Consider the following 27,506-nt stretch of genomic DNA (forward strand, 5'->3'; position numbering starts at 1 on the left):
GATGGAGAACATGTTATCACTGTCACAAACGTCCTATGTCCTTTGTATTTGTGGCTTTTCCAACATTAAAAGGGTACAAAAAAAAAATCAGTTGGAACAGCTATGGTTTAATGTGTATACAGCATATACTTTAGCACCCCCAAGTGGTGTCAGCCTGGGACTGCTTTATATGATCATGAAGGGCAGTGTTTGTTGGGTGTCACTATTTTTATAATAATTGTTTATATGTAAATATATCTTTGCAAATTGGGATTTTAAAAAAAATGTCAAATTAAATAGTGGTAAAAAATGGTGCAAGGTCCTGTTCACAACATTTACAAGGTTCACTTTTATTAAATTATAATTCCCAGTTCTACTGACCAAATGTATTCAAGGGGGTAGTGTGTAGAATCTCACCCTAACTGGACTTCAGACTGGGATCCTTTAGTTCACAAGGTTACAGATATATAGAAACATTGGGGTGACAGTCACCCTGCTATAGTTCCAGGGGTACCCAGGGCACAAATAAACACTCACCCCAAATCTCCCCCTAACTGGCCTTCAGACTGGGCCCCCTTAGCTCATAACAAGGTTACAGATATATAGAAACATTGGGGTGACAGTCACCCTGCTATAGTTCCAGGGGTACCCAGGGCACAAATAAGCACTCACCCCAAATCTCCCCCTAACTGGCCTTCAGATTGGGCCCCTTAGCTCATAACAAGGTTACAGATATATAGAAACATTGGGGTAACAGTCACCCTGCTATAGTTCCAGGGGTACCCAGGGCACAAATAATCACTCACCCCAAATCTCCCCCTAACTGGCCTTCAGAATGGGCCCCCGTAGCTCATAACAAGGTTACAGATATATAGAAACATTGGGGTGACAGTCACCCTGCTATAGTTCCAGGGGTACCCAGGGCACAAATAAGCACTCACCCCAAATCTCCCGCTAACTGGCCTTCAGATTGGGCCCCTTAGCTCATAACAAGGTTACAGATATATAGAAACATTGGGGTAACAGTCACCCTGCTATAGTTCCAGGGGTACCCAGGGTACAAATAAACACTCACCCCAAATCTCCCCCTAACTGGCCTTCAGAATGGGCCCCCTTAGCTCATAACAAGGTTACAGATATATAGAAACATTGGGGTAACAGTCGCCCTGCTATAGTTCCAGGGGTACCCAGGGCACAAATAATCACTCACCCCAAATCTCCCCCTAACTGGCCTTCAGAATGGGCCCCCGTAGCTCATAACAAGGTTACAGATATATAGAAACATTGGGGTGACAGTCACCCTGCTATAGTTCCAGGGGTACCCAGGGCACAAATAAGCACTCACCCCAAATCTCCCGCTAACTGGCCTTCAGATTGGGCCCCTTAGCTCATAACAAGGTTACAGATATATAGAAACATTGGGGTAACAGTCACCCTGCTATAGTTCCAGGGGTACCCAGGGTACAAATAAACACTCACCCCAAATCTCCCCCTAACTGGCCTTCAGAATGGGCCCCCTTAGCTCATAACAAGGTTACAGATATATAGAAACATTGGGGTAACAGTCGCCCTGCTATAGTTCCAGGGGTACCCAGGGCACAAATAAGCACTCACCCCAAATCTCCCCCTAACTGACCTTCAGACTGGGCCCCCTTAGCTCATAACAAGGTTACAGATATATAGAAACATTGGGGTGTCACCCTGCTATAGTTCCAGGGGTACCCAGGGTAGAAATAAACACTCACCCCAAATCTCCCCCTAACTGACCTTCAGACTGGGCCCCCTTAGCTCATAACAAGGTTACAGAAATAAAGACACATTCTACTCCAGTAAATATGACAGGGAATATTCCTGCAAATACCGAATATAATCACATTATGCAAATTAACTGCTATTTATTTAAATGACTCTGGTGACATTTCAATGTAAAGCATAAATTCGTTTCATTCTGTTCTTGTTTTACCCATCTCAGCTTTGTGTTGGCCGCTTTTATTTGAAGTCAAACTCTCTGGAGTTGGGGTGCAGCGTCTCACGGAAATTGCATTTCATTATCAGGAATTGCACAGAATTATCTTTTAAAGGGCAAATGTATGAAGTGGGTAAAGCCGTTTCCTATTAGAACTTGCTAAATTGTGGAGCCAACCCCTCCCCCAATGGGTTGAAAAGCAGTGGATCTGGAACTCTCCTGATCAGAATTATATTGTGGGTTCATGGTGCTCCAGGGACTATAGTAGGGTGACCACTATTACCCATAACTCAGGTTTAGCGGTTACTAGAGATCATACTTGTAATTTACCTGCTCGTGTTACAATGTATCTGTATATGGAGACTATTCTTCATGTTGAAAATCAATTATGAGCCGTATACTTACATTTATTACAGTTACACATGTTCTCTGAGACCATAAAGAAATCTAATTCTGGAACACATGGCATATTGCAGACTTCCCGGAGGAAGCCAGCCTCAAAAACTGGTATAAATGTTGAATAACGTTGAAGAAAAACTGTGAATCATAAATTTACCACTAAATTGCATAATCCCAAAACATCTGGGATGAATTGTTCAGGAACTGTGAGGCCCCCCTGGCTCTGCATGACTCACCCCCTCTAAAAATACAAACAAATATATTTATTAAGAGCTTCAGTTAAAGGGGGAATTATGGGCAGTGAAAATATTTAACACATGGCAAAGTTACTTTATAAAATGGATTCAGAAACCCTCACTGCACGGCTCATTTATACAGGGAACTCTGAGTACCAATTATGTATTATGAGATAATGTACCCCCTACTGTAAATGATAAGGATATTAGAAGTCACTGAGGGGTTGTTCTGTGACCATATAAAGGCACAAGGCTGCAGGCTGAGTTATACAGGGAACTCTGAGTATCACTCATGTATTATAAGGGATAATGTACCCCCTACTGTAAATGATAAGGATATTAGAAGTCACTGAGGGGTTCTGTGATCAAATAAAGGCACAAGGCTGCAGGCTGAGTTATACAAGGAACTCTGAGTATCACTCATGTATTATAAGGGATAATGTACCCCCTACTGTAAATGATAAGGATATTAGAAGTCACTGAGGGGTTGTTCTGTGACCATATAAAGGCACAAGGCTGCAGGCTGAGTTATACAGGGAACTCTGAGTATCACTCATGTATTATAAGGGATAATGTACCCCCTACTGTAAATGATAAGGATATTAGAAGTCACTGAGGGGTTGTTCTGTGACCATATAAAGGCACAAGGCTGCAGGCTGAGTTATACAGGGAACTCTGAGTATCACTCATGTATTATAAGGGATAATATACCCCCTACTGTAAATGATAAGGATATTAGAAGTCACTGAGGGGTTGTTCTGTGACCATATAAAGGCACAAGGCTGCAGGCTGAGTTATACAGGGAACTCTGAGTATCACTCATGTATTATAAGGGATAATGTACCCCCTACTGTAAATGATAAGGATATTAGAAGTCACTGAGGGGTTGTTCTGTGACCATATAAAGACACAAGGCTGCAGGCTGAGTTATACAGGGAACTCTGAGTATCACTTATGTATTATAAGGGATAATGTACCCCCTACTGTAAATGATAAGGATATTAGAAGTCACTGAGGGGTTGTTTTGTGACCATATAAAGGCACAAGGCTGCAGGCTGAGTTATACAGGGAACTCTGAGTATCACTCATGTATTATAAGGGATAATGTACCCCCTGCTGTAAATGATAAGGATAATAGAAGTCACTGAGGGGTTGTTCTGTGACCATATAAAGGCACAAGGCTGCAGGCTGAGTTATACAGGGAACTCTGAGTATCACTCATGTATTATAAGGGATAATGTACCCCCTACTGTAAATGATAAGGATATTAGAAGTCACTGAGGGGTTGTTCTGTGACCATATAAAGGCACAAGGCTGCAGGCTGAGTTATACAGGGAACTCCGAGTATCACTCATGTATTATAAGGGATAATGTACCCCCTACTGTAAATTCTACATGGAAAATCGAAGAGTTCAAGACCCTTTAACAACACTACAAGCTTATTTCAATGTAATGTATTTATTTATTCACTTGAGATATTTTAGCAAATGTAATATCTTTAGCACCAGGTTCTTCTCTTTCATTGGTAGAGATACATTACTGTGGTATTTAATTCCTCAGAAATACTATTAATGGTACAGTCCCACAGTGCCACTTGTTGTTTAAACATGAAATCAATGTGTCATTATCACTTTAAGCTTTGTGATGTTTTATGGAACAGGTTGATATCACACTGGGTATTGAATAGAGTATGGGAAATACTTCAGAGTATTAGCTAACCATATAAAGCTCAATCGCATGCTTGTTAATGTTTTATGCAGCCCTTCATACATCGCATTCCCTCAATGAATAATCATTTGGGTGCAGTGGGAAGTAGGAGGAATTCTCATTGCATCGCAAATTGAAACATATGAATCTCAATTATTCCCTAAATCACACGAGGATGTTAATAAAGAAAGGCAAAAGCATCTCCTGTTTTATGTATTAACCAACAGAGACTCTGCCGCTGTTCTATACAATGAGGAGAGTAGAAAGAGGAATTGATTCCTGCAATATGAAATAGATTAGAGAACAGAAGGTAATTCTCTTGGTTATAGTTTTGTGACAATGAGACCTCTGTATCCTAAATGGACATGAAGTTACTTTACAAGACTAGCCGTAAATATATGTAACATTGTCCTGGACACACAATTACATAGGCATGGGTTTCTCATCTGTCCCAGATCAGCCCAGGTCTGTTACGCGCTATATAACCTGTGCCTTTTCTTCCTTTGCCCGACTTCAATGGCTGCCCCCATGGCTACACAGCAGCTTGTTTATATAAACTATAGTAGTACTTATCTGTTATCTACTGTGTATCCTGTGCTTGAATGGCTGCCCCCATGGCTACACAGCAGCTTGTTTATATAAACTATAGTAGTACTTATCTGTTATCTACTGTGTATCCTGTGCTTGAATGGCTGCCCCCATGGCTACACAGCAGCTTGTTTATATAAACTATAGTAGTACTTATCTGTTATCTACTGTGTATCCTGTGCTTGAATGGCTACCAACATGGCTACACAGCAGCTTGTTTATATAAACTATTGTAGTATTTATCTGTTATCTACTGTGTATCCTGTGCTTGAATGGCTGCCCCCATGGCTACACAGCAGCGTGTTTATATAAACTACAGTAGTCTAAAGCAAACTCACAGCTTTTAGCAGTGCAGAGCAACATAGTTGCATAGTTAGTTAAATTGGGTTGAAAAAAGACAAAGTCCATCAAGTTCAACCCCTCCAAATGAAAACCCAGCATCCATACACACACCCCTCCCTACTTTTAATTAAATTCTATATACCCATATCTATACTAACTATAGAGTTTAGTATCACAATAGCCTTTGTATTATGTCTGTCCAAGAAATCATCCAAGTCCCTCTTATAGTCATTAACTGAATCAGCATCACAACATCACCCGGCAGTGCATTCCACAACCTCACTGTCCTCACTGTGATGAACCCCCTACTCTGTTCCTTTAAATTAAACTTCTTTTCCTCTAGTCTGAAGGGGAGGCCTCTGGTACGTGATTCTCTTTATGGGTAAAAAGGTCCCCTGCTATTTGTCTATAATGTCCTCTAATGTACTTGTAAAGTCTAATCATGTCCCCTCACAAGCGCCTTTTTTCCAGAGAAAACAACCCCAACCTTGTCAGTCTCCCCTCATAATTTAACTCTTCCCTCCCTCTAACCAGTTTAGTTGCACTTAGTCTCTGCACTCTCTCCAGCTCATTTATATCCCTCTTAAGGACTGGAGTCCAAAACTGCCCCCATACTCCAGATGAGGCCTCACCAGGGACCTATAAAGAGACATAATTATGTTTCATCCCTTGAGTTAATGCCCTTTTTTATACAAGAACTTTATTTGCTTTAGTAGCCACAGAATGACACTGCCCAGAATTAGACAACGTGTTATCTACAAAGACCCCAAGATCCTTCTTATTTAGGGAAACTCCCAACACACTGCCATTTAGTGTATAACTTGCATTTATATTATTTTTGCCAAAGTGCATAACCTGCATTTATCAACATTGAACCTCATTTTCCAGTATATTATATGTTTACTTCATTGTTATTGTTCTTTGAAGAGTAGACAAAAAACGTGGCAAAAAATTTCATCCATCAATAGTACTGGGATATAATACAACATACAAATGCCCCTATATTTATCTATAGCAGGGGTCCCAAACCTTTTTCAAACGTGAGCAACATTCAGATGTAAAAAGAGTTGGGGAGCAACACAAGCATGAAACAAGTTCCTGGGTGGTGCCAAATAAGTGCTGTGATTGGCTATTGGACTGGTAACCTACATTGAGTCTCTGTTTGGCAGAACATCTGGTTTTTTTGCAACAAAACTTGCCTCCAAGTCTGGAATTCAAAAATAAGCACCTGTTTTAAGGGCCCACCAGGAGCAACATCCAAGGGGTTGGTGAGAAACATGTTGCTCATGAGCTACTGGTTGGGGATCACTGATCTATAGCATTACACATGGAACTGACAATGTATTTGTAGCAGCCAACACTGATCCAAAAAATTGTTTATCTACAGGCAAAGGGTCAGCAACTGGGAGGCTATGCACAAGCTTTCCAAACTTCTGCTTCTGGTCCCACCTGGAGATCCAGCAGAGGTAACAGAGTGAAACATATGGTTGTGGCATGTAGTACTGTTCCAACTAGTGAACTTTCTTTAGTAATAATGAACAGTCTTTCATAAAGGCATGATCAAAACTGGTGGTAATTCAAGGAGATATAGTAGCTTGCTGTCATCTCAGCATAAGCACTAGAGGAGTTAAATACCGAATATACCCCAAAAGTCATGGATGGATAGATCTGAGAGCTGTAAGTTTTACAGATCATTCATTAGTGGTCTTAAAGAAAACACAGTTTGATAAAGTGACCATTTACTGTACGACTATTAGTCTTTAGACATCTTGCAAAACAAACCTCTTCTAGTTGAAGTTCCTGCCCATCCAATTTCTTCCCAAATGTGAGTTTTTGGAATGTTTTGCCATGACAGACAAATTCAGATGAATGGAATATTAATTTCACTCGAATTCTTATTTTTTTATGACAAAGGCAATATTTTTACTGAAAATAGCACTTAATCACTTGAAAAAAAAAATAGCAATTTGCTTGAATATGATCCTTGGCGATGCTCGAACTCTGCTTTTGGCTTCTTATCCAGGATTCTAATTATTACAAAGAATGTTAAACATTTCAACAATGGACGTAGAGATTTGAAAGAAGAAAATATGACTTCCGATTGCTCTAATATCTTTCCCAGAAACATCATTTAGACTTTTCCTGCATGTACTTATTTTTTATACCGATGGAACAGAGAAATGTCAATTTTTTTGCAGATATTTCCCGGAATCCAAACGCCTGCCTTCTTCCTAATTGATAGGACTCCATTGGCCGTCATCTGCTTTATACATATTTTATCTGCTCAATGCGGTTTGTGGCAATGAAAAGGAATATTTGATTAAAAATGTTTATGAAGATCGATGGTTTGTAAGTTTATTCTTCTGATGAACAGTGAAATAGTCTTCAGTCTGTACATAAATGGCTTGGTACTTATCTGTTGTAATAGGAGGAACAACATTTGTCTGGAAGATGGTTTCATTTTGCAGAAATTGCTTGAAACTAAAGACCAAGTTTCCCTTTAGACGTTTAGAGTCTATACTAAAGTTGTCTGTACCTGGTGAAGTTTTTTGGTTCTTTGGCTAGTAGTGAGCAGTATTTGAATTTACAGCTCATCAATAGTGTGCCTTTGATGTCCAAGCAACTGATTCACACTCTGCTTGAGCTGATGGAGTCATCACCACCACCCTGATTTCCTATTTTGGATGATCACAGTTGGTTTGTGTTGGAATTTGACCCTCCAGTATAGCACATGAGCCAGAGATCACTGTACTTTACTATAGTTATCTCTGTAGTAGTTGTGGTTGGTATACATGTGGTTGTAACACATTCTTGGAGATCAGACAAAGCACTTGGTATTTTCCAAACCAAAAGTCATCTCCAAGACTGAGGTCCTAGATTATATATATATATATATATATATATATATATATATATATATATATTTATATATACATACTCAACCCTTGTGTCCAAACTTCCTTTCACTTGATGAAGCTGCTCATTATGGCCACAGGTCCAGGTTCACCATATAAAGCAGGGGCAACAGAAGGACAACACTGCAAAGGAAGGTGTTTATTGAGAGGCAACTACTGACCCACGGAAAACATGTTTTTTTCAAAACGCATCAGTTAATAGTGCTACTCCAGTAGAATTCTGCACTGAAATCCATTTCTCAAAAGAGCAAACAGATTTTTTTATATTCAATTTTGAAATCTGACATGGGGCTAGACATATTGTCAATTTCCCAGCTGCCCCAAGTCATGTGACAGGATCCCTTTAACTTAAAAGCCATTTGAATAGCATAAACTTTATGTGAAATATTTGTGTTTTTGCCTGGGAAGTAAAAACATTTCTTTTCTTATATACAAAATCAGGTATACTCTATAACTATCATGCCTACTTCACAGGAATATAATATATGATGGACAAGACATTTTACCTATAATATAGGATGACCCTTTGTTAACAAAATTACACAATGTATGAGATCCATCTCTAGATTTCTTTCCCTATACAGGCATGGGATCCGTTATATGGAAACCTGTTATTCAGAAAACTCAAAATCACAGAAAGCCCATTTCCCAGAGATTCCATTATAATCAAATAATTAAAAATGTCTAAGTAGTAATAAAACAGTGCCTTGTACTTGATCCCAACTAAGATATAATTAATCCTTATTGGAAGCAAAACCAGCCTATTTGGTTTATTTCATGTTTATATGATTTTCTACTAGACTTAAGGTATGATCCAAATTATGGAAAGATCCATTATCCAGAAAAATCCCAAGTCCTAAAAATTCTGGATAATAGGTCCCATTGGAGTTAATGGGACAAGCATACACCTAGAAGGAGTAACTGCCATATGAGCTTGCTCTCAGTAGGCCATGGGGAATAAGGACGGTATTTGTACATTCAATCAAAGAGCTTGTTCCAGTATTTTCTCCTCTTACCTCCTATACACACATCTGCTTCACATCAAAGTTTACTGATTGTTTGCGTCTGTGTGTAAAGAAATAAATGAAAGGCTTAGGTTCGAAAATTCATTTCTCCTTTCGGCATCCAACGCGCTAATTTGATTTATTTCAATATCAACTAATAACGTGGTTTTGTGAGGCGACTCGTTTTGCGCTAATAAATCTCATTTATACACAAAGAAAACGGTCTGTTGAATTTCACACTTTGAGTAAATAGGAATGAGTTGGAAGTGAGTGCCACCTTAATGTACAAGCTGTCTCGCTCGTAAGGTCACGTTCCCCAGCTTATAATGTGTGTCCAACATAAACACCTTCTGCTCTACAGAAATAATTTCTTTGGCAACGTTCAAAATTCTTTATCTGAAATGGTTTAAGACGAAGGAACACGTCTCAGCTGTACAGAATTTGTTCAGGGTTTTTATTATGAGCACTGGAATTTTTTTTAAGGTAAGGCTATCTCTTGCTTGGAATTGGACTTTAGTAGATGATGATAGATAGATAGATAGATAGATAGATAGATAGATAGATAGATAGATAGATAGATAGATGATAGATAGATAGATAGATAGATAGATAATAGATAGATAAATAGATAGATAGATAGATAGATAGATAGATAGATGATAGATAGATAGATAGATATTTAGATAGATAGATAGATAGATAATAGATAGATAAATAGATAGATGATAGATAGATAGATAGATAGATAGATAGATGATAGATCGAGAAAGAAAGATAGATAGATAGATAGATAGATAGATAGATTGATGATAGATAGATAGATAGATAGATAGATCAATAGATATTTAGATAGATCGATAGATGGATGGATGGATGGATGGATAGATAGATAGATGATAGATAGATAGATAGATTGATTGATAGATAGATAGATGATAGATCGAGAAAGAAAGATGATAGATAGATAGATAGATATTTAGATCGATAGGTAAATATATATTTAGATAGATAGAGAGATAGATAGATCAATAGTAGATAGATCGATCGATCGATCGATAGATAGATAGATAGATAGTAAATAGATCGATAGATAGATGATAGACAGATAGACTAAATATTTCAGTTCCCATTGTACTGCTTATTCTTTTTCTTCTGGCCTCTGTGAATCTCCTCTGATATATTGGAATAAACCTATTGTTTTTCTAAAATAACTGTTTATTTTTAAATCCAGTAAGACCAATAAGTTGAAGGCATCTGCACTTCACTGGAGTTCTACAAAATAATAATGTGTCTGGGAATGTCTAGAATATCTATTTTCAGTCTGTGTTTTAGAACCAGCGTCGAGCGTGGATGGTTCATTCATATTTAAGTTTAGCAAAAGGCTTTTACTGTGCACATAAAATGTTCATTTGATTTTTATTGCTATTCAAGTTGTGCCAAAAACTGACAAATAAACAATGAAGTAAACCTTTCCTAAAAATACAGTATATATATTTTCCCAAATTATGTTAATTACTACTCGGTTGGTTATAATATGTTTTTCAAATTTATTTTGTTCTATTTTATAAAAAAAAAGCATAAAAACGTGCTGACCAATCTAGAAAAATGTGAATATATCTAAAACCTGTAAAAATTAGAGTTTTTAGGACAATTACAAGGAAAAAAAATCAGAAAACTTCTAAAAGTCTAAATGGCTTAAAAAAAAGAAAAGGTCCAAAGGGATCAGCTTAGCTCCCATTCACTTCTATGGGACCTGGACAGCCTTTACTTGAAGTTACTAGAAGTTTTGTATTACAGTTTTTCTAACAAATCTCAAATTTGTAGAGTTTTGGAGAAATTTTTTGAGAAAAAATACCATTTGTGAAAAAAGTTAGATCTGAATGATAAATAGGCCCCTTAAAGCTAGAAAGCCACAAGATGCCTTCATATTCTTTATAAAGCTGAACTGTATTCAATCTCTGCACTGGGGGGGGTGACCTTAAAAAAACAAGGACACAATGCAGATTTAGAACCGTAGAAGACCTGCCATTTTGGGGCATCAGTAGGTTGCCAATATTGACATCCTGGTAATGTTCCTATCCTTAGTCATTGCTTTTGTTCCAAATACTACCCCAATGCTAAGGTTGCTCTTAAAAAACATAAGATTGACTTACTTACTGCATCACTTGACAAGGAGCTATGTTCACTAGAGAAGACCAATTCTAGGTTCTCCATTATGTAACGTATCCTATATGTGGCATTTTTTGACTTTAGAGCAACCTTCAGTCTGGCACCGGCTTGGTCTCTGGAAGGCAGCTCTACCTGCTATTCTTTTTAGCTGACTAGAATTAATCAATAGAAATCAATAGAGTTAATGAGAAAATGAAATTCTAGTGATGTTCCTCTGCTCAGACTATGAAGTTAGTGAACAGAGTCATCTGATGCGTCCCTGGTCAGTTTAAGTACAGAAAATTCTCAAGACTCCTACTTTCAATAAATTAAATATTCTACATACTGTGCCTAGTTGGCCAAAATAAATAGCAGGTGGTGCTACTGCTATTACTAATTCAGTATATCTTAGCATTTTAAAAAACTGGTAATATCATGGAAACTAGAAAAAAAAATGTTAATTAAGAAGCAAATTCTGAGAAGATTTCCATTGCTTTTCTCAGAGGTTTTTTGTTTCCTTAAATTTGATATGGAATTTGAATTATAGGCTAGATTTAGGTTTACTCTACCAGGTTGGTGGGTTGTCTTGTTAGTAGTCTTTGGGATCCTCCAAGTTTTCAATGTTTCTGTCCCCTGTATTTCTCGTTGATCCCCTCCCATTTGTATGATTCAGGTAGGCAGGCGAATAAAGAATAACATTATTGGATGATTTAGAAGAGGAAAGATTACCTGTAAGATCGGTTTGCACACGAGATATAAGGTCACAGAGAAAAGGGAAATGGGATTCGTTCTCATCTCATCTATAGTGACTAGATCGCACTGTGACTTTCTGTTATCTATTTTAGACAGTAGGCTGGGGTTCGGATTTGTATGAATCTTGAGGGTGCTAGCTTTGTACCCAACTTGCTGTTTATTGTATGAGGATGTCAATTGGAAATGTTATTCTATATTTCTTGAATGATTATTTTACTGTGAACCATCTTGTATCTTTTCAATAAAATATAAGTTACAAAAAAAAAAGAAGAGGAAAGATTTGGAAATATAACATCTGAACCCCCATCTCAGAAAACAGTAGAGAAAATGGAGATTAGTAATGAGACAAGAGTTGAATGATTGGTTGAAGCAATTATTCAATTAACTGCTGATTTTTTTCATTGCAGATAGCTCATGCTTGCCTGAGTGGGATGGAGTTGTCTGTTGGCCTGAAGGATTGCCTGGAAATACTGTGTCAATATCTTGCCCTGAATACATCCACGATTTCAACCACAAAGGTAATCCTTGAGATCTTTTGATGAAATGAAGTGGCAAGCAACAAGTATTTAGCATGTAGAAGTCATACTATATGACTGAAGATGTTGGCTGATACAACCAATGTGATGAGATTCAGTTTATAACCCTTGCTGCATAAAGGAATATTGGCCCATGTGGACATCTTCCCACTCTTCATATTGATAGTGACCACATAGACTTCAGCTTTACTCTGTGTGAATTGTCCATAAACTTCAATTTCCTTAATTTGGCTTCAGAGATAAGTTCTACCTCTCTGTTAGATAAAGAAAGTAAAAAAACTTGATAGGGTTCCATGATGTAAAAGGGCATGACAAAAACTAATAGTGATGGGGGAATTTGCGGCGTTTAGCCGTAAAATTTGCGAAATTCGTGAAACGGCAAAAAATTCGCGAAACGGCACTGGTGTCTCGTTTTTGACACCGGCATTCATTTTTTTTTAAGCCACCGTCCGTTTTTTTGCCGAAAATGCGCCGGCATCCAAAAAACGGACGCCGGCGTCCATTTTTTAAAATTTTCTCGGCTGTTTCGCAAATTTAATCACCGGCAGCGAATCGCGCAAATTCACCCATCACTAAAAATTAACAAGGAAACACATTTATGTTCCTTTTCACTGCAAGCAACCTTAGCAAGGTTACTGAGCTTTAGGGAGTTATTTAGCAAATAGGGTGATTCTTGTAACAGTACAATAACCCATAGTTGAAGTTTGCTCCCCATAGTGAAACTCTGTTGGGTCAAGAGAGCTAATTACTAACTGGCAACGGTGCTGACTCTTTTCTTATATCTGGCAGGCCATGCATATCGAAGGTGTGACATGAACGGTAGCTGGGAGCTGGTGCCTGGAAATAACCGAACATGGGCAAATTATACAGAGTGTCCAAAGTACCTGTTAAATGAGACCAAGGAAAGGGTAAGGGGAATGTAAAACACCTCAGATAATATCTCAAACAATTCTTCAAAAATGTTTTCATTAGGAATCCCATCTAAAATATTATTTTGATGGAACGGAATCCATACTGCATCTTGCCACAAAATTCCAGACAGGACATCAAATCACTTTTATGAGATATTTTCTCAGAGGATTAAGGTGTAGCTCTTGTTACATCTCCTAGTTTCTTTTGATAACTCAAGGTTCTTCTATGGGTGATAGTGATCTTAAAGTGGACCCGTCACCCAGACATGAAAATCTGTATAATAAAAGTCCTTTTTAAATTAAACCTGAAATCCAATTTCTTTTTTTCAATAAAGCATTCATAGCTGTTGTAAACTCATTTAAAAATATCAGCTGTCAATCAAATATTGCCTACCCCACCTCTATGCCTAGGCATAGAGGCGGGGCAAGCAATTACTTTCACTTTCCATTCAGCACTTCCTAGATGTCACCGCTCTCCCCACATTCCCCCAGCTCTCTTAACGATTTAATTGTGTAACCAGTGCATGGGGATGGGCATTGGGTCCCTGTCCCCTGGTGCACAAACAAGATTCTGAGATTATGCAAGGATTGCCTTAATAACAGTGTCCACAAAATGGCTCCTTCCTGGTTGCTATAATTTTGAATTCCCAGACTGATGGAAACAATATTCAAATAATTTACACAGTGTAATTAAAGTTCATTTTGCTTGACTAACATGATAAAATAGGATTTGGAATAATTTTGTTTGGGTGACGGGTCCACTTTAAGATACACACATTTAAGCCTTGTTCAGAATATTCCTGATCTAAACATTAACTCAAGAAACCTGTGACCTGTATAAAAATAATAGGGTGCAGGTCAATAGGCGTTCTACCTAACAGTATCATATCAAAAATATAAGCCTTGGCCTAGGGCCTTGTTTATTTTATGGTCACATACTTCCTCACCTAATATGCTTATAATTTACTACACGTGTAGCTCCACATAGCGTTATCTCTAAATAAAAGATAATTCATTGAATTGTACTTGTTTAAGTAGAAATAAGTTTGCTATAATAACACTATGTACATTAGAACTGCAGATTTAATTAAGGGAAATTTGAAGGAACAAATAAGAAAATGTGTTACCCATTTGCGTGTGGACGTGTTCTATTCCAGATTTCTGTGGATAAAGATGCAATTTTCTCCCCTTATTTGTATACCTCGCTATCTTTTCAGAAATAATGAATGTTTTCAAGTTTCCATAAACAAAGGAAATCGTTTCTGTCCTATAAGGAAACTAATCTTCCATTGTTAATGAAAGCATCTGCTGGCTTTGCGACTCCTTGGATATCAGAGCAATAATAGCCTCTAATAGTGACTCGAATGGCTGTTGCTGTTATTTATAAAACAGGACATGGTCTCCGTCTGCTGTGAATTAAAATTAATCTTCCCAAATTACCATAATCATTTACTTTCTCAGCTTATTGGTGTGTACACGGAGAATTCAATCCATCAACACATAGTTCTGTTTATAAGTTTGATAGGATGAAGGTTTTGCTAGTGAGTTTCCATATTGCTTGTGTGTTCCCATATTACATGATGACCTGATAGATATGCTTCTACTAGAGGTTCTGCTATTGAGGTAATGTATTCAGTGTCACATTGGGGTGCCTGGGTGTTCCCCAGAAGACCTTAGAATACAGACCCATCCTTCAAACATTCTTTCCCCCTTTCTTCTCTTACATTTCTTCTCTTACTCTACTCCTTTACTTAACCACTTTGTGAGCCAGCTGGTTGAGTGAAGACACTTGGACCCACTGGGAGATTTTCTTGCATTCTGGTGGACCAGTCTGACATTGGAGGTATTGCTTGCTTCATTTAACAGATAGTGGCAGTCTATAGAGTTGTTATATTGCTGATGAGCAGTCAAATGCATAAGGGATTGTTTACAAAGACCCTGGACTCAAGAGCAATGGAACGCAGGGTTGTAAAAGTCCTATCAGACACCCCTCATGAATACAGTTCAGCCAAACCCAGGCAGCAATGTATTCATGGGAGCAGCCACAGGTCTCTGTGCTCATCTATGGTGAAGGGTTGGGTGTAGACTACATATAGACAGATTATACCAGGTTTATGTCCTGTGTGCCCTACTTTGCCAATTTGTTTTACCCATTACTAGTTGAACAAGGTAAAGTTACTGTACCATGTTAGCCAGTAAAAATGTTACAGGGCAACCCTTTTGAAATAAAAAATAACAAACATTCAGCTCATAGGTCAAATGAACAACAAAAAGGAATATCAATCTATGTATGAGGTGTCAAAGTCATTTACGAGGGGATCTGCAAGAGACAAGCAGATAAGGTACAAGATAATGTGGGTCAAAGACGTTGAGTATGAATTAGGGCTGAATTATTGGATTGTAGAATCAAAGGAATTCCATACGATCTCTTAGTCCATATCCACAAATGTTGGTATTTCTGACCTGGTATAGTCCCTTCTTAGTCCACATAATTAGCCATAATTCATGTTTGCTATGATTATATTAGTTAGCCAATAAAAGTATCAGCTTTATACCACTTTTGTTATTTTTTATTTCTAAAGGGTTGCCCTGTAACTAGTTGGACAATAAACCTGTTCCAAGAAGTGCAATTCAACAATTCATAATGGAGACTAAAGGGGGTCATTTATAACTTGAAAAGTAGGACACAAAGGACATGTGTGTCCTACTTTTCGAGTTATAAATTACCCCCTATAGCCTCCATTATGAATTGTTGAATTGCAGTTCTTGGAACAGGTTTATTGTACAACTAGTAATGGGTAAATCAAATTGGCAAAGTTTGGATTCTTCTGGTAGCTGGACTGTTGAAGACCAACAGCTACCATGCCAAGCATTTTTGCAACTGAAATACTACTGAAAAGTAATACATTTATTATAACAGTAACCCCCCCCTTCTTTACTTCCTTTTAAAATATGTGGATGAATAAAAACTCCCAGATTCCAAATTAGCTGTGTATAATATGACCAGCCATTCCTCCTCTGTGCACCCTCATCAGTTTCCACGAAGAAGAGACTGTTATTTTAAAATCAAAGTCTGTATGATAGAATTTTTCTAAAACTGATATAACATGTTTTAGTAGTAGGAAGTATAGTGAAAACGATTTCCCAGGAAAGCAATTCTGACATGTTGCTGTACAATGAACAAATGCAATGTAACAGAATGAGATACTCAACTGCATTTTAACAAATATACAACAGAAAATTGCTCCCATCTTGTCAGGATATATATGTTTTGATTTGTGAGTGGAAACAGTTCAGTGTGATTACTATTGACCATATCATGGCGGTGAGACTGTTATCCAGTAAAAACACTTCTACAGAACTCTCTGTTCATTTAAGCCACAACAGCAATATTTTTACCCCCTGCAGGGGAGGCTTCAAGGCATCAACTGGAGGGTATGTGCCCCCATTCTTCCCTCACCCATAATGTTTTTGCTGGGGATTTGTGGAAGCCTGTATTGCTTGATTGCTACAATTTGAATCTTTAGTTGTCAGTCATTTAACTGATGTATCTACTAGACCGCAAATAGGACTATATCCTACAGATGGAGCACTGGTTATCCTGATTTCTTATGATCTCCCACATGATTAGATTTTTTTTAAACGCTATTCTTCTGTCATCTGAAGAACATCTACTCTTAGGAATTCTTCTCTAGAAATTCTAGCTAGGATTTCCCAGATTCAATTCAGTGAGAAAAAGGTTTATGTATGATGTATATTTTTATTTGTAAAGCGCTCCTTGAGGGCAAAGCACTGTACAACAAAACAATAAATTAGTAGTAACAAACAAGGGGTCATTGGAATAAAAAGTAACAATAAGTGCATTATTAGAAATACAATTCACATAAATATAAAAAATATAATTACAATACAGATTAAGTGCTCAGTGTCAAGGAAACAAAAGGCTAGAGGACCCTACCCTGTAGGGCTTACAGTCTAAATGGGAGGGTAACTTACAGACACAATTCAGAGGGGTATTAAGGTGCTGTGGGTTACAGTTTGTTACACTGTTATATAAGTGCCAGTTCGGTGTTATCCAGGTGCTCCCAGAGGTAGTCTTTGAGTTTTGTTTTAAAAACATTGAAGGAGGATTAAGGAATGGCATTCCAAATATAAGGAGCTGCAAGAGAGAAGGGTTTGATATGGGAAACAGCAGTAGTAGTGGGGGGCACAACCAAGCGGTTGCTCTGAGAGGAGCGGAGGTTTCGGGCAGGAAAATATAGAGAGAAAAGTCATGGACGAGATTAAGTTTGAGATGCAATTCAATTCAGTTCAGCTCAAGGTTTATCACGTCAAAATTCTATTGAGGTCCATGGGAAAAAAACTGTAACTAAATTCGGAGAAAAGTTCTTTCTCCTCAAAATGAATCTCATCCATGACTTTTCACGTGATAAACCATGCGATAACTTTTTCTCACTGAATTGAATCTGGCCCAATGTTGGGAAACCAGAGCTCCATTTGTATATCTTTCTTACAAGGTGCATTTTTTGCTGGGGGTCCATGAACAAGGATCTCTGCCCACACACTGGAGTTTCGAGCTCATAAAAGAAATGTTCTTTGTTTATGTTTTGTTATAATGGTCTAAATCATTAGCCTAAATCAGTAGTTGACTGGAGCCAACAGTGAATCATTTGCAGTCTTACTCAAAACTTTTCTAGTTATAGTTAGCAAATGTAATAATTTCTAACCGTTGTAGAAGCAAACGCCGGAGATTAACTTGGGGCTACATTTTGCAACCTCTTGGTGTACTTATAACAGGTGCTAACAGTTCCCCCCCACCGCTCTTCCAGCTTTTCCAGCTGAAGTCTCAACAGTGCTAAGGCTCTGGAATGCCAGGACAAACACATGGCGGTAGTGTTAGTGGTATTTTTGGATCTCTGCCACCTTGTAATGGACCTCCATTGGACTTTGTAATCATGGTTTACAGTTGGTGTCGATCTCTGCCTGTGCTTCTCCATATCATGTTGTTCCAGAATAAACATTTCCTGACCCTGCTGTGACCCGCCGTCCGATGAGCAGAATCTTTTCTACAGTATCTGTTTCTTCCCAGGTCCATACTGATTTGCAAAACACTGTAGGAGCAAAACATGAATAAATCCCCCAGATTTTCTGTCACTCTGCTCATAAAGAGACCAGCCGAGACTTGCCACTGAGATTCCATCTCGTTCCTTTTGTTGCTTGCTTACCTTTTTAGGAGGGAGATAAAACAGAGCCCGTATCCATTCAAATCTCAGTAGAAATCCCCATTAAACTACACACTGCTCTCTTCTGGGTGCTTTATAACATCTATAAATATTTATTTCAACATTTTCAGAACTTAAAGGGAAAGTTACCTGGAACATTTCCTGTTACACACACAATCTTGGTGTATGCTTGGCACTTTTAGATCCTGATTAGCTTGGCTTTCTGGTTGCAACAATCTCCAACAATTTCCAGTCATTTGAAGCAAAGATATAAATATAGCAAAGATATATTGCAAAGTCTGGATGGGAACAGCCTTAGGAAATGCTCAGAATTAAATGGGATCACACATAGGGATCAACCAGAAAAACTACTAGTGTGCAGTGTTGCTCAGCCTGGCCTACCAAACTGGCAAGGTCCACCAAGTCCAAATACTGAATCAAGTCAAGTGAAGCCAGCAGTAGTGGTGTTGCAGAGGAGTAACATTAGCCAACATGGTGCACAAAACAAATTAATTCTGTTGTGGTAGACTACTGCTGTAGTAGAATTAAATGATCTTTTGCCTTAATGGACAATCGATCCAGAAACCTTGATGTATCGTGTGGTGATGTTGCGCAATCCCCCGGAAATAACGTCACAGCAGTCGTTCTTAGCTGGGGTCCAGTATTCTGCCTCCTTCTACAGTGGCCAGTGGTTTATTATACACCAAGACAAAAGGTGGTCTTACAATATATCCAATCAATGAGCATGTTATGCTATGAATCAATTGGTGGAACCAGCACACAGACACATGTCCATAGAAGAGGGGGGGGAAAGGTAGACTGCCCTAGGCAAACAAAAGACACCAGGACAAAAGGCACTTCCCCCGGTAATATACATATACACAGACACAGTGATCTTAGCATGGCTTGTACTGATCTTGTAAAAGTACACCTTTGTTCAGTGGTCCGTATTCCTCAATCCCAACCGGTGCCACACCCGGCATGCTGCAGTCATGCCTGATGAACACAAATCGGATGGGAATCGGAATGATCGGGCGACTGTGCAAAGGTCGGTCGTAAAGACGCTTATCCCGCATCGGTGGCGGCCATATGGCGAAATACAAGAAATTTCCACATCAGTCCCTCCTTTTTCACCATATGTCGTCACAGCAACGGCTTCCTAACGCTACAATCACTCCAACCAAAGCTTCTAAAGGGTACAGAAAGAAAAGGGAACATGCTACACTACAAATGCACTAACAAGAAGAACCGGCCTAATATTCTTGATCTTCTTTATATCTTGATCATGAGGTCCAGACTGGCCTTCAGGGAGGTGATGTCATCATACAAGGTTTCTGGTTATGTCTTCTTTGAGAAGAACAGCCCAAAAAAGTCTCCAAGAAGGGAAGAAGTCGGTTCTTTTAGGGACAGTCCATAGTTTGTTAAAAAAAAAGGTGGTGGTTCCTGTGCTGATCTTCCTGAGGTAAAGGGTTCCGGATGCTTCAGGCGATGGCTCTTTATGGAATCATCACATGGTCCTCTGCACGGCTCTTTGCAACTTGGTTCACCAAACAACAGGTCATTCTCGTCGTCACATAGAGGAGGAAAAGAAAGCAGAGCAGCATCAGGACATACACTTCAACTTCTTTAAGCCATGATCCAATAGAAAACAACATATCACCGAAGCCCCCTAAACCTTTAAAGGGGTTCCAACCCTCCTCTGCAATAGCGCGTGCTTGTCCCTGTAACTCTTTCACCTTGTCAAGATGGGCCTGAACCTTGTCCCCAGTATCTTCCACCCAGGTACAGCAATCCTCCCCGATGAACTCACAGAAACCCCCCTTTGATGCTAAAAGATAGTCGAGAGCCATTTTCTCCTGAAGCATAAGGGTCTTCAGCTGTCGTTGTTCAGAAGAAATTTCTCTCATGGCTTCGACTGTCTCATTAAACATCTCGTCCATTATGATGGAAAAATTATTTAGCCGCTTCATAAGTTCTATACCCCATCCGGTCCATGCCGGAAACCATGCCCATGCACGGTCCCCTGCGGAGAATAGCTCTCTCCTGGTCCTTCTTCCCACACTCACCCTCCTCTGCACCATTAGGTCCTTGTGACCGTCGGCAATGTAGGAGGCAGGGACTAACCTGACTAAGGAGCATGACCCTCTAGTATTAGGGGGAACGACTCTATAGGCAGCCTGGCCGCACAAAAAGTAATAGGGCCCAGTTAATGAGACACAAAGGTCATTGGGGTTACGGTTACGGGCATTGCGCAACAACTGGATGGATAATGGGATTGCTGCACCCTCCTGAATGTCACACCCTCCCCCCCAGCAGACATAATCATGTCTGATGGTTAGGTTGTTTTGTCAGGGATTCTATGGTCGATCTGGATGGTTATCCCAGATGGGCATTCGGTCCTCCCCAGGGACTTGGCTCCAAAACCAGAGCTGATATTAAAACAAATCCCGGGCTGGCCTAATTGACCGGATACCCACACGGGTCTGCTAAGTCTAGTACCATAGGTGACATTACCATCTAAGAATGTCTGATTAAATTCTATGGACAGGTGGCGTTCCGCTGATCTACCTGAAGGACTTAACTTTCTCATGCCCACCCTGATGTCATAAATGGCATGTACTGCCGCCATTGCCGGGATGCTCTGGCTCGGAGGGGGTTTGGAGCACACCCAGCAGTTGGACCTATTTGCTGTCTTTGCTAATTGTAAATGCATCTTGAACAGTAAATTCGGATGTGACTCCTCATAACAGTATCCAAAATACATTAAACAACAAGTGTATATAGAAACAATGCACCTGATCATTGCACTTGATAGTCCAGCAGCTTCTTGCAGTGGCTGGCGTGGATCCGCCCGTCACGGAGGTGGATGTTGTACTGCTTCTGTCTCGGGTTCCATGAGTTCAAGACAGTTGTGATTGTCTGTTGGTTCTGTCATGGTTGGGTTAGAGTCAGTCACAATCCCTTCGTCCCCCCCTCTTCTTCCGAGTCAGAATGGGTCGGGAGAAGAGATGCGGGATTGAGGATTGTACATCGTCTCAGTGTGAGGTTAGTAGGGGTAAGGAGAGTCACTTCAGATTTGGTCAGACGTGCTGCTGAAAGATGTTTGGTTTGGACCTGGTTGAGAATTTCTTGGACAGAGTGTGGGATGAGAAAGGTTAGAGGGGAATCTAAAACTATGTCACCAACTTTCTGTAATAACACAGAAAGTATAGAGAGGACCCATTCTGAATAAAATATTAGGGATCCAATCTCTGCTGTAATTGATCAGACCTAGAAGGGCTCTCAACTGTCGGGCATTACGAGGTCGGGTGAAGTCTTTGAGAGTCTGTATCTGTTGTGTTATTAGGTGTTGGGTCCCTTTTGAGATACAGAGGCCTAGAAAAATAACCTTCTCCTTACAAAACTGCAATTTTTCCTTGCTAGCCTTATTCCCAGTGGATGCCAGATGGTTCAGTAGCGAGATAGTTTGTCTATAGCATGAATCCTTCTCTGGGCAACAAACTAATAGATCGCCCACATATTGTAACAGTGCGACCTCTGGATCCTCTGGCACCCACTAGTCTAATACCACCTTTAGCTTGCAACTATATTCCGATGGGCTAGTCATGGACCCCTGTGGTAACCGGGTCCATGTCAGCTGTCTACCCTGGAACGAAAAAGCAAAGATGTATTGACACTGTGGATCTAGGGGAACAGAAAAGAAGGCATTAGACAAGTTGATAACACTAAAGTACGAAGCTTTAGGAGGAATGGATGCAAGTAATGTGTGAGGATTAGGCTCTAACGAGGCATCACTGACTATGATTTTGTTATCATGGACCAGTCGGTAAGTGACTTCCTGACCCTTGGCTGATTTTTTTTTTTTTTGCCACTGGAAATAAATGTGTATTACAGGGTGATTGTGTTGGGGTTAAGACCTCGATTTGGAGATATCTATCAATCTGGATCTTGAGACTGTCCATCTGCGCTATACTCAGAGGATACTGTGGCAATTTTGGTAGCACGCAACCGGGGGCAATCCGTATAGTGGCTGGAGGTACTGGCAGCAAGCCGACATCATATTTGTCAACCGCCCAAACCTTAGGGTCTATCTCAGCTAGTACATCCAGGGACAAATGTGTACCAGGTTCTCCAGTATACGGGACTGCCACCACTGCACACAGCAACTCGTCTGTGAGTGCACTAGTTACCACAACACCCTCTGGGGTATAAGTGATGTTGAGGGACATCATCTGAAACTAATAGAGATCTGACTGCTTCGGTGTGTTGACCTAACCTGCAGTACAATGGTTTCGTCTCCCTAAGAGTCACTGTATGACCTGTAAGCCCAATGGTGGGGGTTGTGTTGCCAGAAAGTGGAATCCTGCCTTTTGGATCTTGTGTTTTTAGAACAGTCCTGGCTGCGCCGGTGTCGATGAGGCAGGACAGAGGATATGGCAATTCCTCAAGAAATAGATTGAAATGGGCCGACACCGGTTTGCCTTTCCCCTAGTGGGCGAAGCTATGGGACTGTGTAGCAGCTCCGAAGGTTTTAACTGTTTCAGGGTCTGGTATGAAATGGTAGGTTCCCGGGGGGCCCTCCGTACTACGGTAAGATTTCCCCGGGTTTGGGTTATGTGCATGAGGCCGGTCAGGAACAACTTTATAAGGACTAGGAGAATTTTGTTCTTTCTTGTCCTCATTTTCTGGACAGTGGCACGCTAAATGTCCAATTTAGTAATTAAAACAAGTTATATTAGTATAGGGAAGGTGGTCCTGGGCTATTAGCTCAAGAGCTGCCATGATTTTGGCCGACTTGGCCTCTTTCCTGGCATGCAGGTCCAGTTCTATGGCCTGGATTGTTGCCATAAGGGAGTGGAATGGACCTCTGGTCGTGCAACCATTAGCCTATCTCTTAGCTTAGGCACCAATCCAGCCAGAAATTTAGCCTTTAACATTAGATGGATGGGCGATACTGACTGGGTGTTCTCTGGGGCATCTGGACCTGGCTCAAACCCTGCATCTGTTACCCCTTGTTTTAACCTCTGCCAATAGACCGAGGCGTCCTCATCTGGGCCCTGGATCGCTGTCATAAACTGGAATGGGGACACAACACTATACATAGTGGGCATTTTGTCTGTCAGTTGCTTACAGAATTCCTTGCCCCCCCCCCGTAGCGCCTGTAATCCCCCTCAGGGCCCTGTTGGAAGTCATCCCTTTCCAAGGCCTCTATGCATTATAATTTGGATTTGTCTATTATAGAGATACCTCTGGCTTCACATAAGGTGACCAAATCGGATTTTCCAAGGCGGCAGTAATCCGTTTTGTCAGAGGCATCTTTTGCGGATTCCGGATGTGGGGATGGTGATGGAGACAGATGAGCTGAGGCTGTTGAGATGACCTGTGTTGCTAGCAAATTTAAACCTGTTTGCAGCTCTGTCTCGTCCTTATCATTATTGCTTTCTGCAGTTCTGGCTGGAAGGAAGTACATGATTATGTTTGATCTTACTGTCTGAGACTTTTGAATGCCCTGCTGCTAAGGCTTGGTAGATTCCTGTAACCACAAATTGGCCTTCTCTAAAGACCCATGTGTTTGGAGTCTGGAGTGGAACTCACGGACGAACTTTTCCCAGATCCAGACCTCAAACGTCCCCTCCTTAGGGATGGACCATTCTAAACCTGAAGACCATTTGTGCCAATCTTTGAGTGGCTTAACAGTCCCTCCTCCATATGTGGATTTCATGTGCTGCTGAGCCGTCCTGAACTCAGAAGTGGTACCCTTCTGTTCCCTAGATTTCCCTACACCAATACTCGAGTCTCGAGCTTTTTCCAAGTAGATGCGTCCACCTACAGTGTCTACGTCCACCGCGCAGACCGCCGTCGATCCTTACCTGTTCGTCCTCTGAGTAGCTCTAGGGCTTCAAATACGAACCACGGACATTATCCACCGTAGCCCACTCAGAGAGAAGGATCAGCGGCCGAGGGATCCGGACAGGTACGAACTACGGACACCTTCCTTATCCCTCGTGCTAAATTGGCTCAAAACAGTGCCCTGACTGCAGGATAAGAGTCCCCAATGCCTGGAGTGTTGACAGCAAGTGAGAGGGAGCGACAGGAAGTGAGAACAAGGGAGATATAGTTGAACCTTCTTAGGGATTCCGGTACGAACCACGGACACCTGGTCCCCCCAGTCAGGCCAATAGGTTTTGAGAGAAAGTGGCTAGAAAAACAGATAGAAACAGAGAAACCCCTCCCCAGTTCACCTCCCCAAGTTCCGTCCCCCAAGCTTCCGGTACGAACCGCGGACACCTGGTCACTCAGTGACGAAAAGTCAAGAAAGCGAACAAGAAAGGGAACAGTCCTCAATAATTTTCCCACAAACTCCACCCCCGGGCTTTGGTACGAACCACGGACACCTTCCACCCTTAGGATGGACCTCGAGGGGAAGAGAAAAGAGAACAAAGCTCACGCGACAATTGATGAACCCGAGTAGGCTTGGCCCACTTTTTCTCCTCACAAAAAGCTAACCAGTTCACTGTTTTTTTCGCTCTATACAGTCCGACTTCGCAGCACAGTCGTTATGGACATAATTAACAGGAATTTCCTTCCTAGCAGCAACTTTCATAAGCAGACAGCAGCTATCCTACACTACCAGACTTCCAATGACAGAAAAGATGTCTTCCAACCAAACCTACAGAGAATGTGTTGGTTTGAGAATAGATTAAGACAGAAAAGAGGGCTAGCCAAAAGCAAGGCAAAGAGTTAGTGTGGTAGTTATAGACAGAGAGAGAAAGAGAGAGAGAGAGAGAGAGAGGGTAAGCAAAAGTGTTTTAAAAGAGAGAAATGGAGAAAAGTGAGAGAGATGGGGATAATAAAGGACGAAAGGAAGGATAAATAGAGGAAAATGAAGAGAGAAAGAGCAGGAAAACAAGGAGTATAAAAAGAGAAACAGCTAGTTAACATATAGCCTTATGTTGTAAATCATGCAACACTCTTCCTTCACTCACACAAAAGGACAATTACAACACCATGTGATGGTCTCTTCCTTAGGAAAACCCCCTATCCTGGAGGAAGTAGGAGTCAATAGACTGCAGGGAACAGCAGAGAGGTATAACAAAAATGTAAAAAATGTTCCAAAAAGTTCAAAGAGAACTTTGCTGTTATGAAATGTAAAGATGAAAATCTATTATATACAATAGAACAACTGTTAGGGTTATATGCAGGGGATGTGCCTCCCACCAATAGCCCAATATACCTTTTCAAAAACTAAGACAACATGGCCGCTGGCACATGTGCTTAAAGACAAAGACAAAATGGCCACTGGCACATGTGCTATTTCAAAATGGCGTAGGCTCCCCCTGTTCAGCGCTCAGCAAGGGCTAGAAACTTGGTTTGTAATTCAGATTGGTCAGATTGTTACCCAACCTCCAATATTGAAACTTGTAATAATAAAAGCAATACAATCCTCCCAAACAAAAGATTTTCTCAAGGATGAAACCTATAGAGTTGCAATTTTAAAACAAACACCACTTAGTAGAGAGACAGAAAACAAACACAAATGAAAAAAACAATGATTCTAAATCCCCTCTAGATACTGTTGGCCATATCTGCCTGCTACAAGATTATCCTACAACCACCCGACATACACAGAAACTCCCTCCACTGGTCTGAATCACTCACAGATCCTCCAGCAGCGGCAATAACAGTTCCTTATGGTTAAAAAAATAAACGAATAAACCCCACAGCAGTTATGCAGATATGCCCCAACCAGTACCTGGGCAGTTAATACTGAAAAACACCACACATACACCCAAAAGGTTCTTTTGGTAGATTTTTACCTGATTCCAGCAGCCTAGAGACCACAAATCAATTTGCAGACAGCAAAAACTTTCTCAAATATGAGAGTATCAAAACAAAAAGATCTTACCTCAATGCCGGCCTTTTTGCTGCCCGAAATAAAATATGGCTCCTTTTAATTCTGCTGAAATTAAGGGAAAAATTGAACCTCCTGCATTGACTCGCCATCTGTTGTGGTAGACTACTGCTGTAGTAGAATTAAATGATCTTTTGCCTTAATGGACAATCGATCCGGAAACCTTGATGTATCGTGTGGTGATGTTGCGCAATCCCCCGGAAATAACGTCACAGCAGTCGTTCTTAGCTGGGGTCCAGTATTCTGCCTCCTTCTACAGTGGCCAGTGGTTTATTATACACCAAGACAAAAGGTGGTCTTACAATATATCCAATCAATGAGCATGTTATGCTATGAATCAATTGGTGGAACCAGCACACAGACACATGTCCATAGAAGAGGGGGGGGAAAGGTAGACTGCCCTAGGCAAACAAAAGACACCAGGACAAAAGGCACTTCCCCCGGTAATATACATATACACAGACACAGTGATCTTAGCATGGCTTGTACTGATCTTGTAAAAGTACATCTTTGTTCAGTGGTCCGTATTCCTCAATCCCAACCGGTGCCACACCCGGCATGCTGCAGTCATGCCTGATGAACACAAATCGGATGGGAATCGGAATGATCGGGCGACTGTGCAAAGGTCGGTCGTAAAGACGCTTATCCCGCATCGGTGGCGGCCATATGGCGCAATACAAGAAATTTCCACATCAATTCCATGGGCCAAGTGTGCCTATCTCCCTCTTTACTTTAAGGGTCCTTGTGCTGGGTATCCCACTATTCAGGCTAGAAACAAAGCCTGGGAGTTGGCCCTGCTGATAATATCATAATCCTATTTCTAGCTGTTTCACTGCATTTTATCCAAATAATCCACTTTTTAAAAAATTATTTTCTTTTTCTGTGTAA

At 40.4% G+C, this 27,506-nt stretch overlaps 1 protein-coding gene across 1 annotated transcript in view; it reads left to right on the forward strand.

Annotated features, from left to right (window-relative positions):
- The window catches only part of pth1r.L (parathyroid hormone 1 receptor L homeolog), a 205,213-nt gene that overhangs the window by 133,697 nt on the left and 44,010 nt on the right, over window positions 1-27,506 (forward strand). Inside the window, exons 3-4 of the mRNA XM_018267030.2 lie at window positions 12,445-12,555; window positions 13,363-13,481. Of these exons, the coding sequence (XP_018122519.1) occupies window positions 12,445-12,555; window positions 13,363-13,481 (230 nt within the window). The remainder of the gene's footprint in view (window positions 1-12,444; window positions 12,556-13,362; window positions 13,482-27,506) is intronic.

The sequence above is a fragment of the Xenopus laevis genome, chromosome 6L (assembly GCF_017654675.1).
Source record: "Xenopus laevis strain J_2021 chromosome 6L, Xenopus_laevis_v10.1, whole genome shotgun sequence".
NCBI lineage: Eukaryota > Metazoa > Chordata > Amphibia > Anura > Pipidae > Xenopus > Xenopus laevis.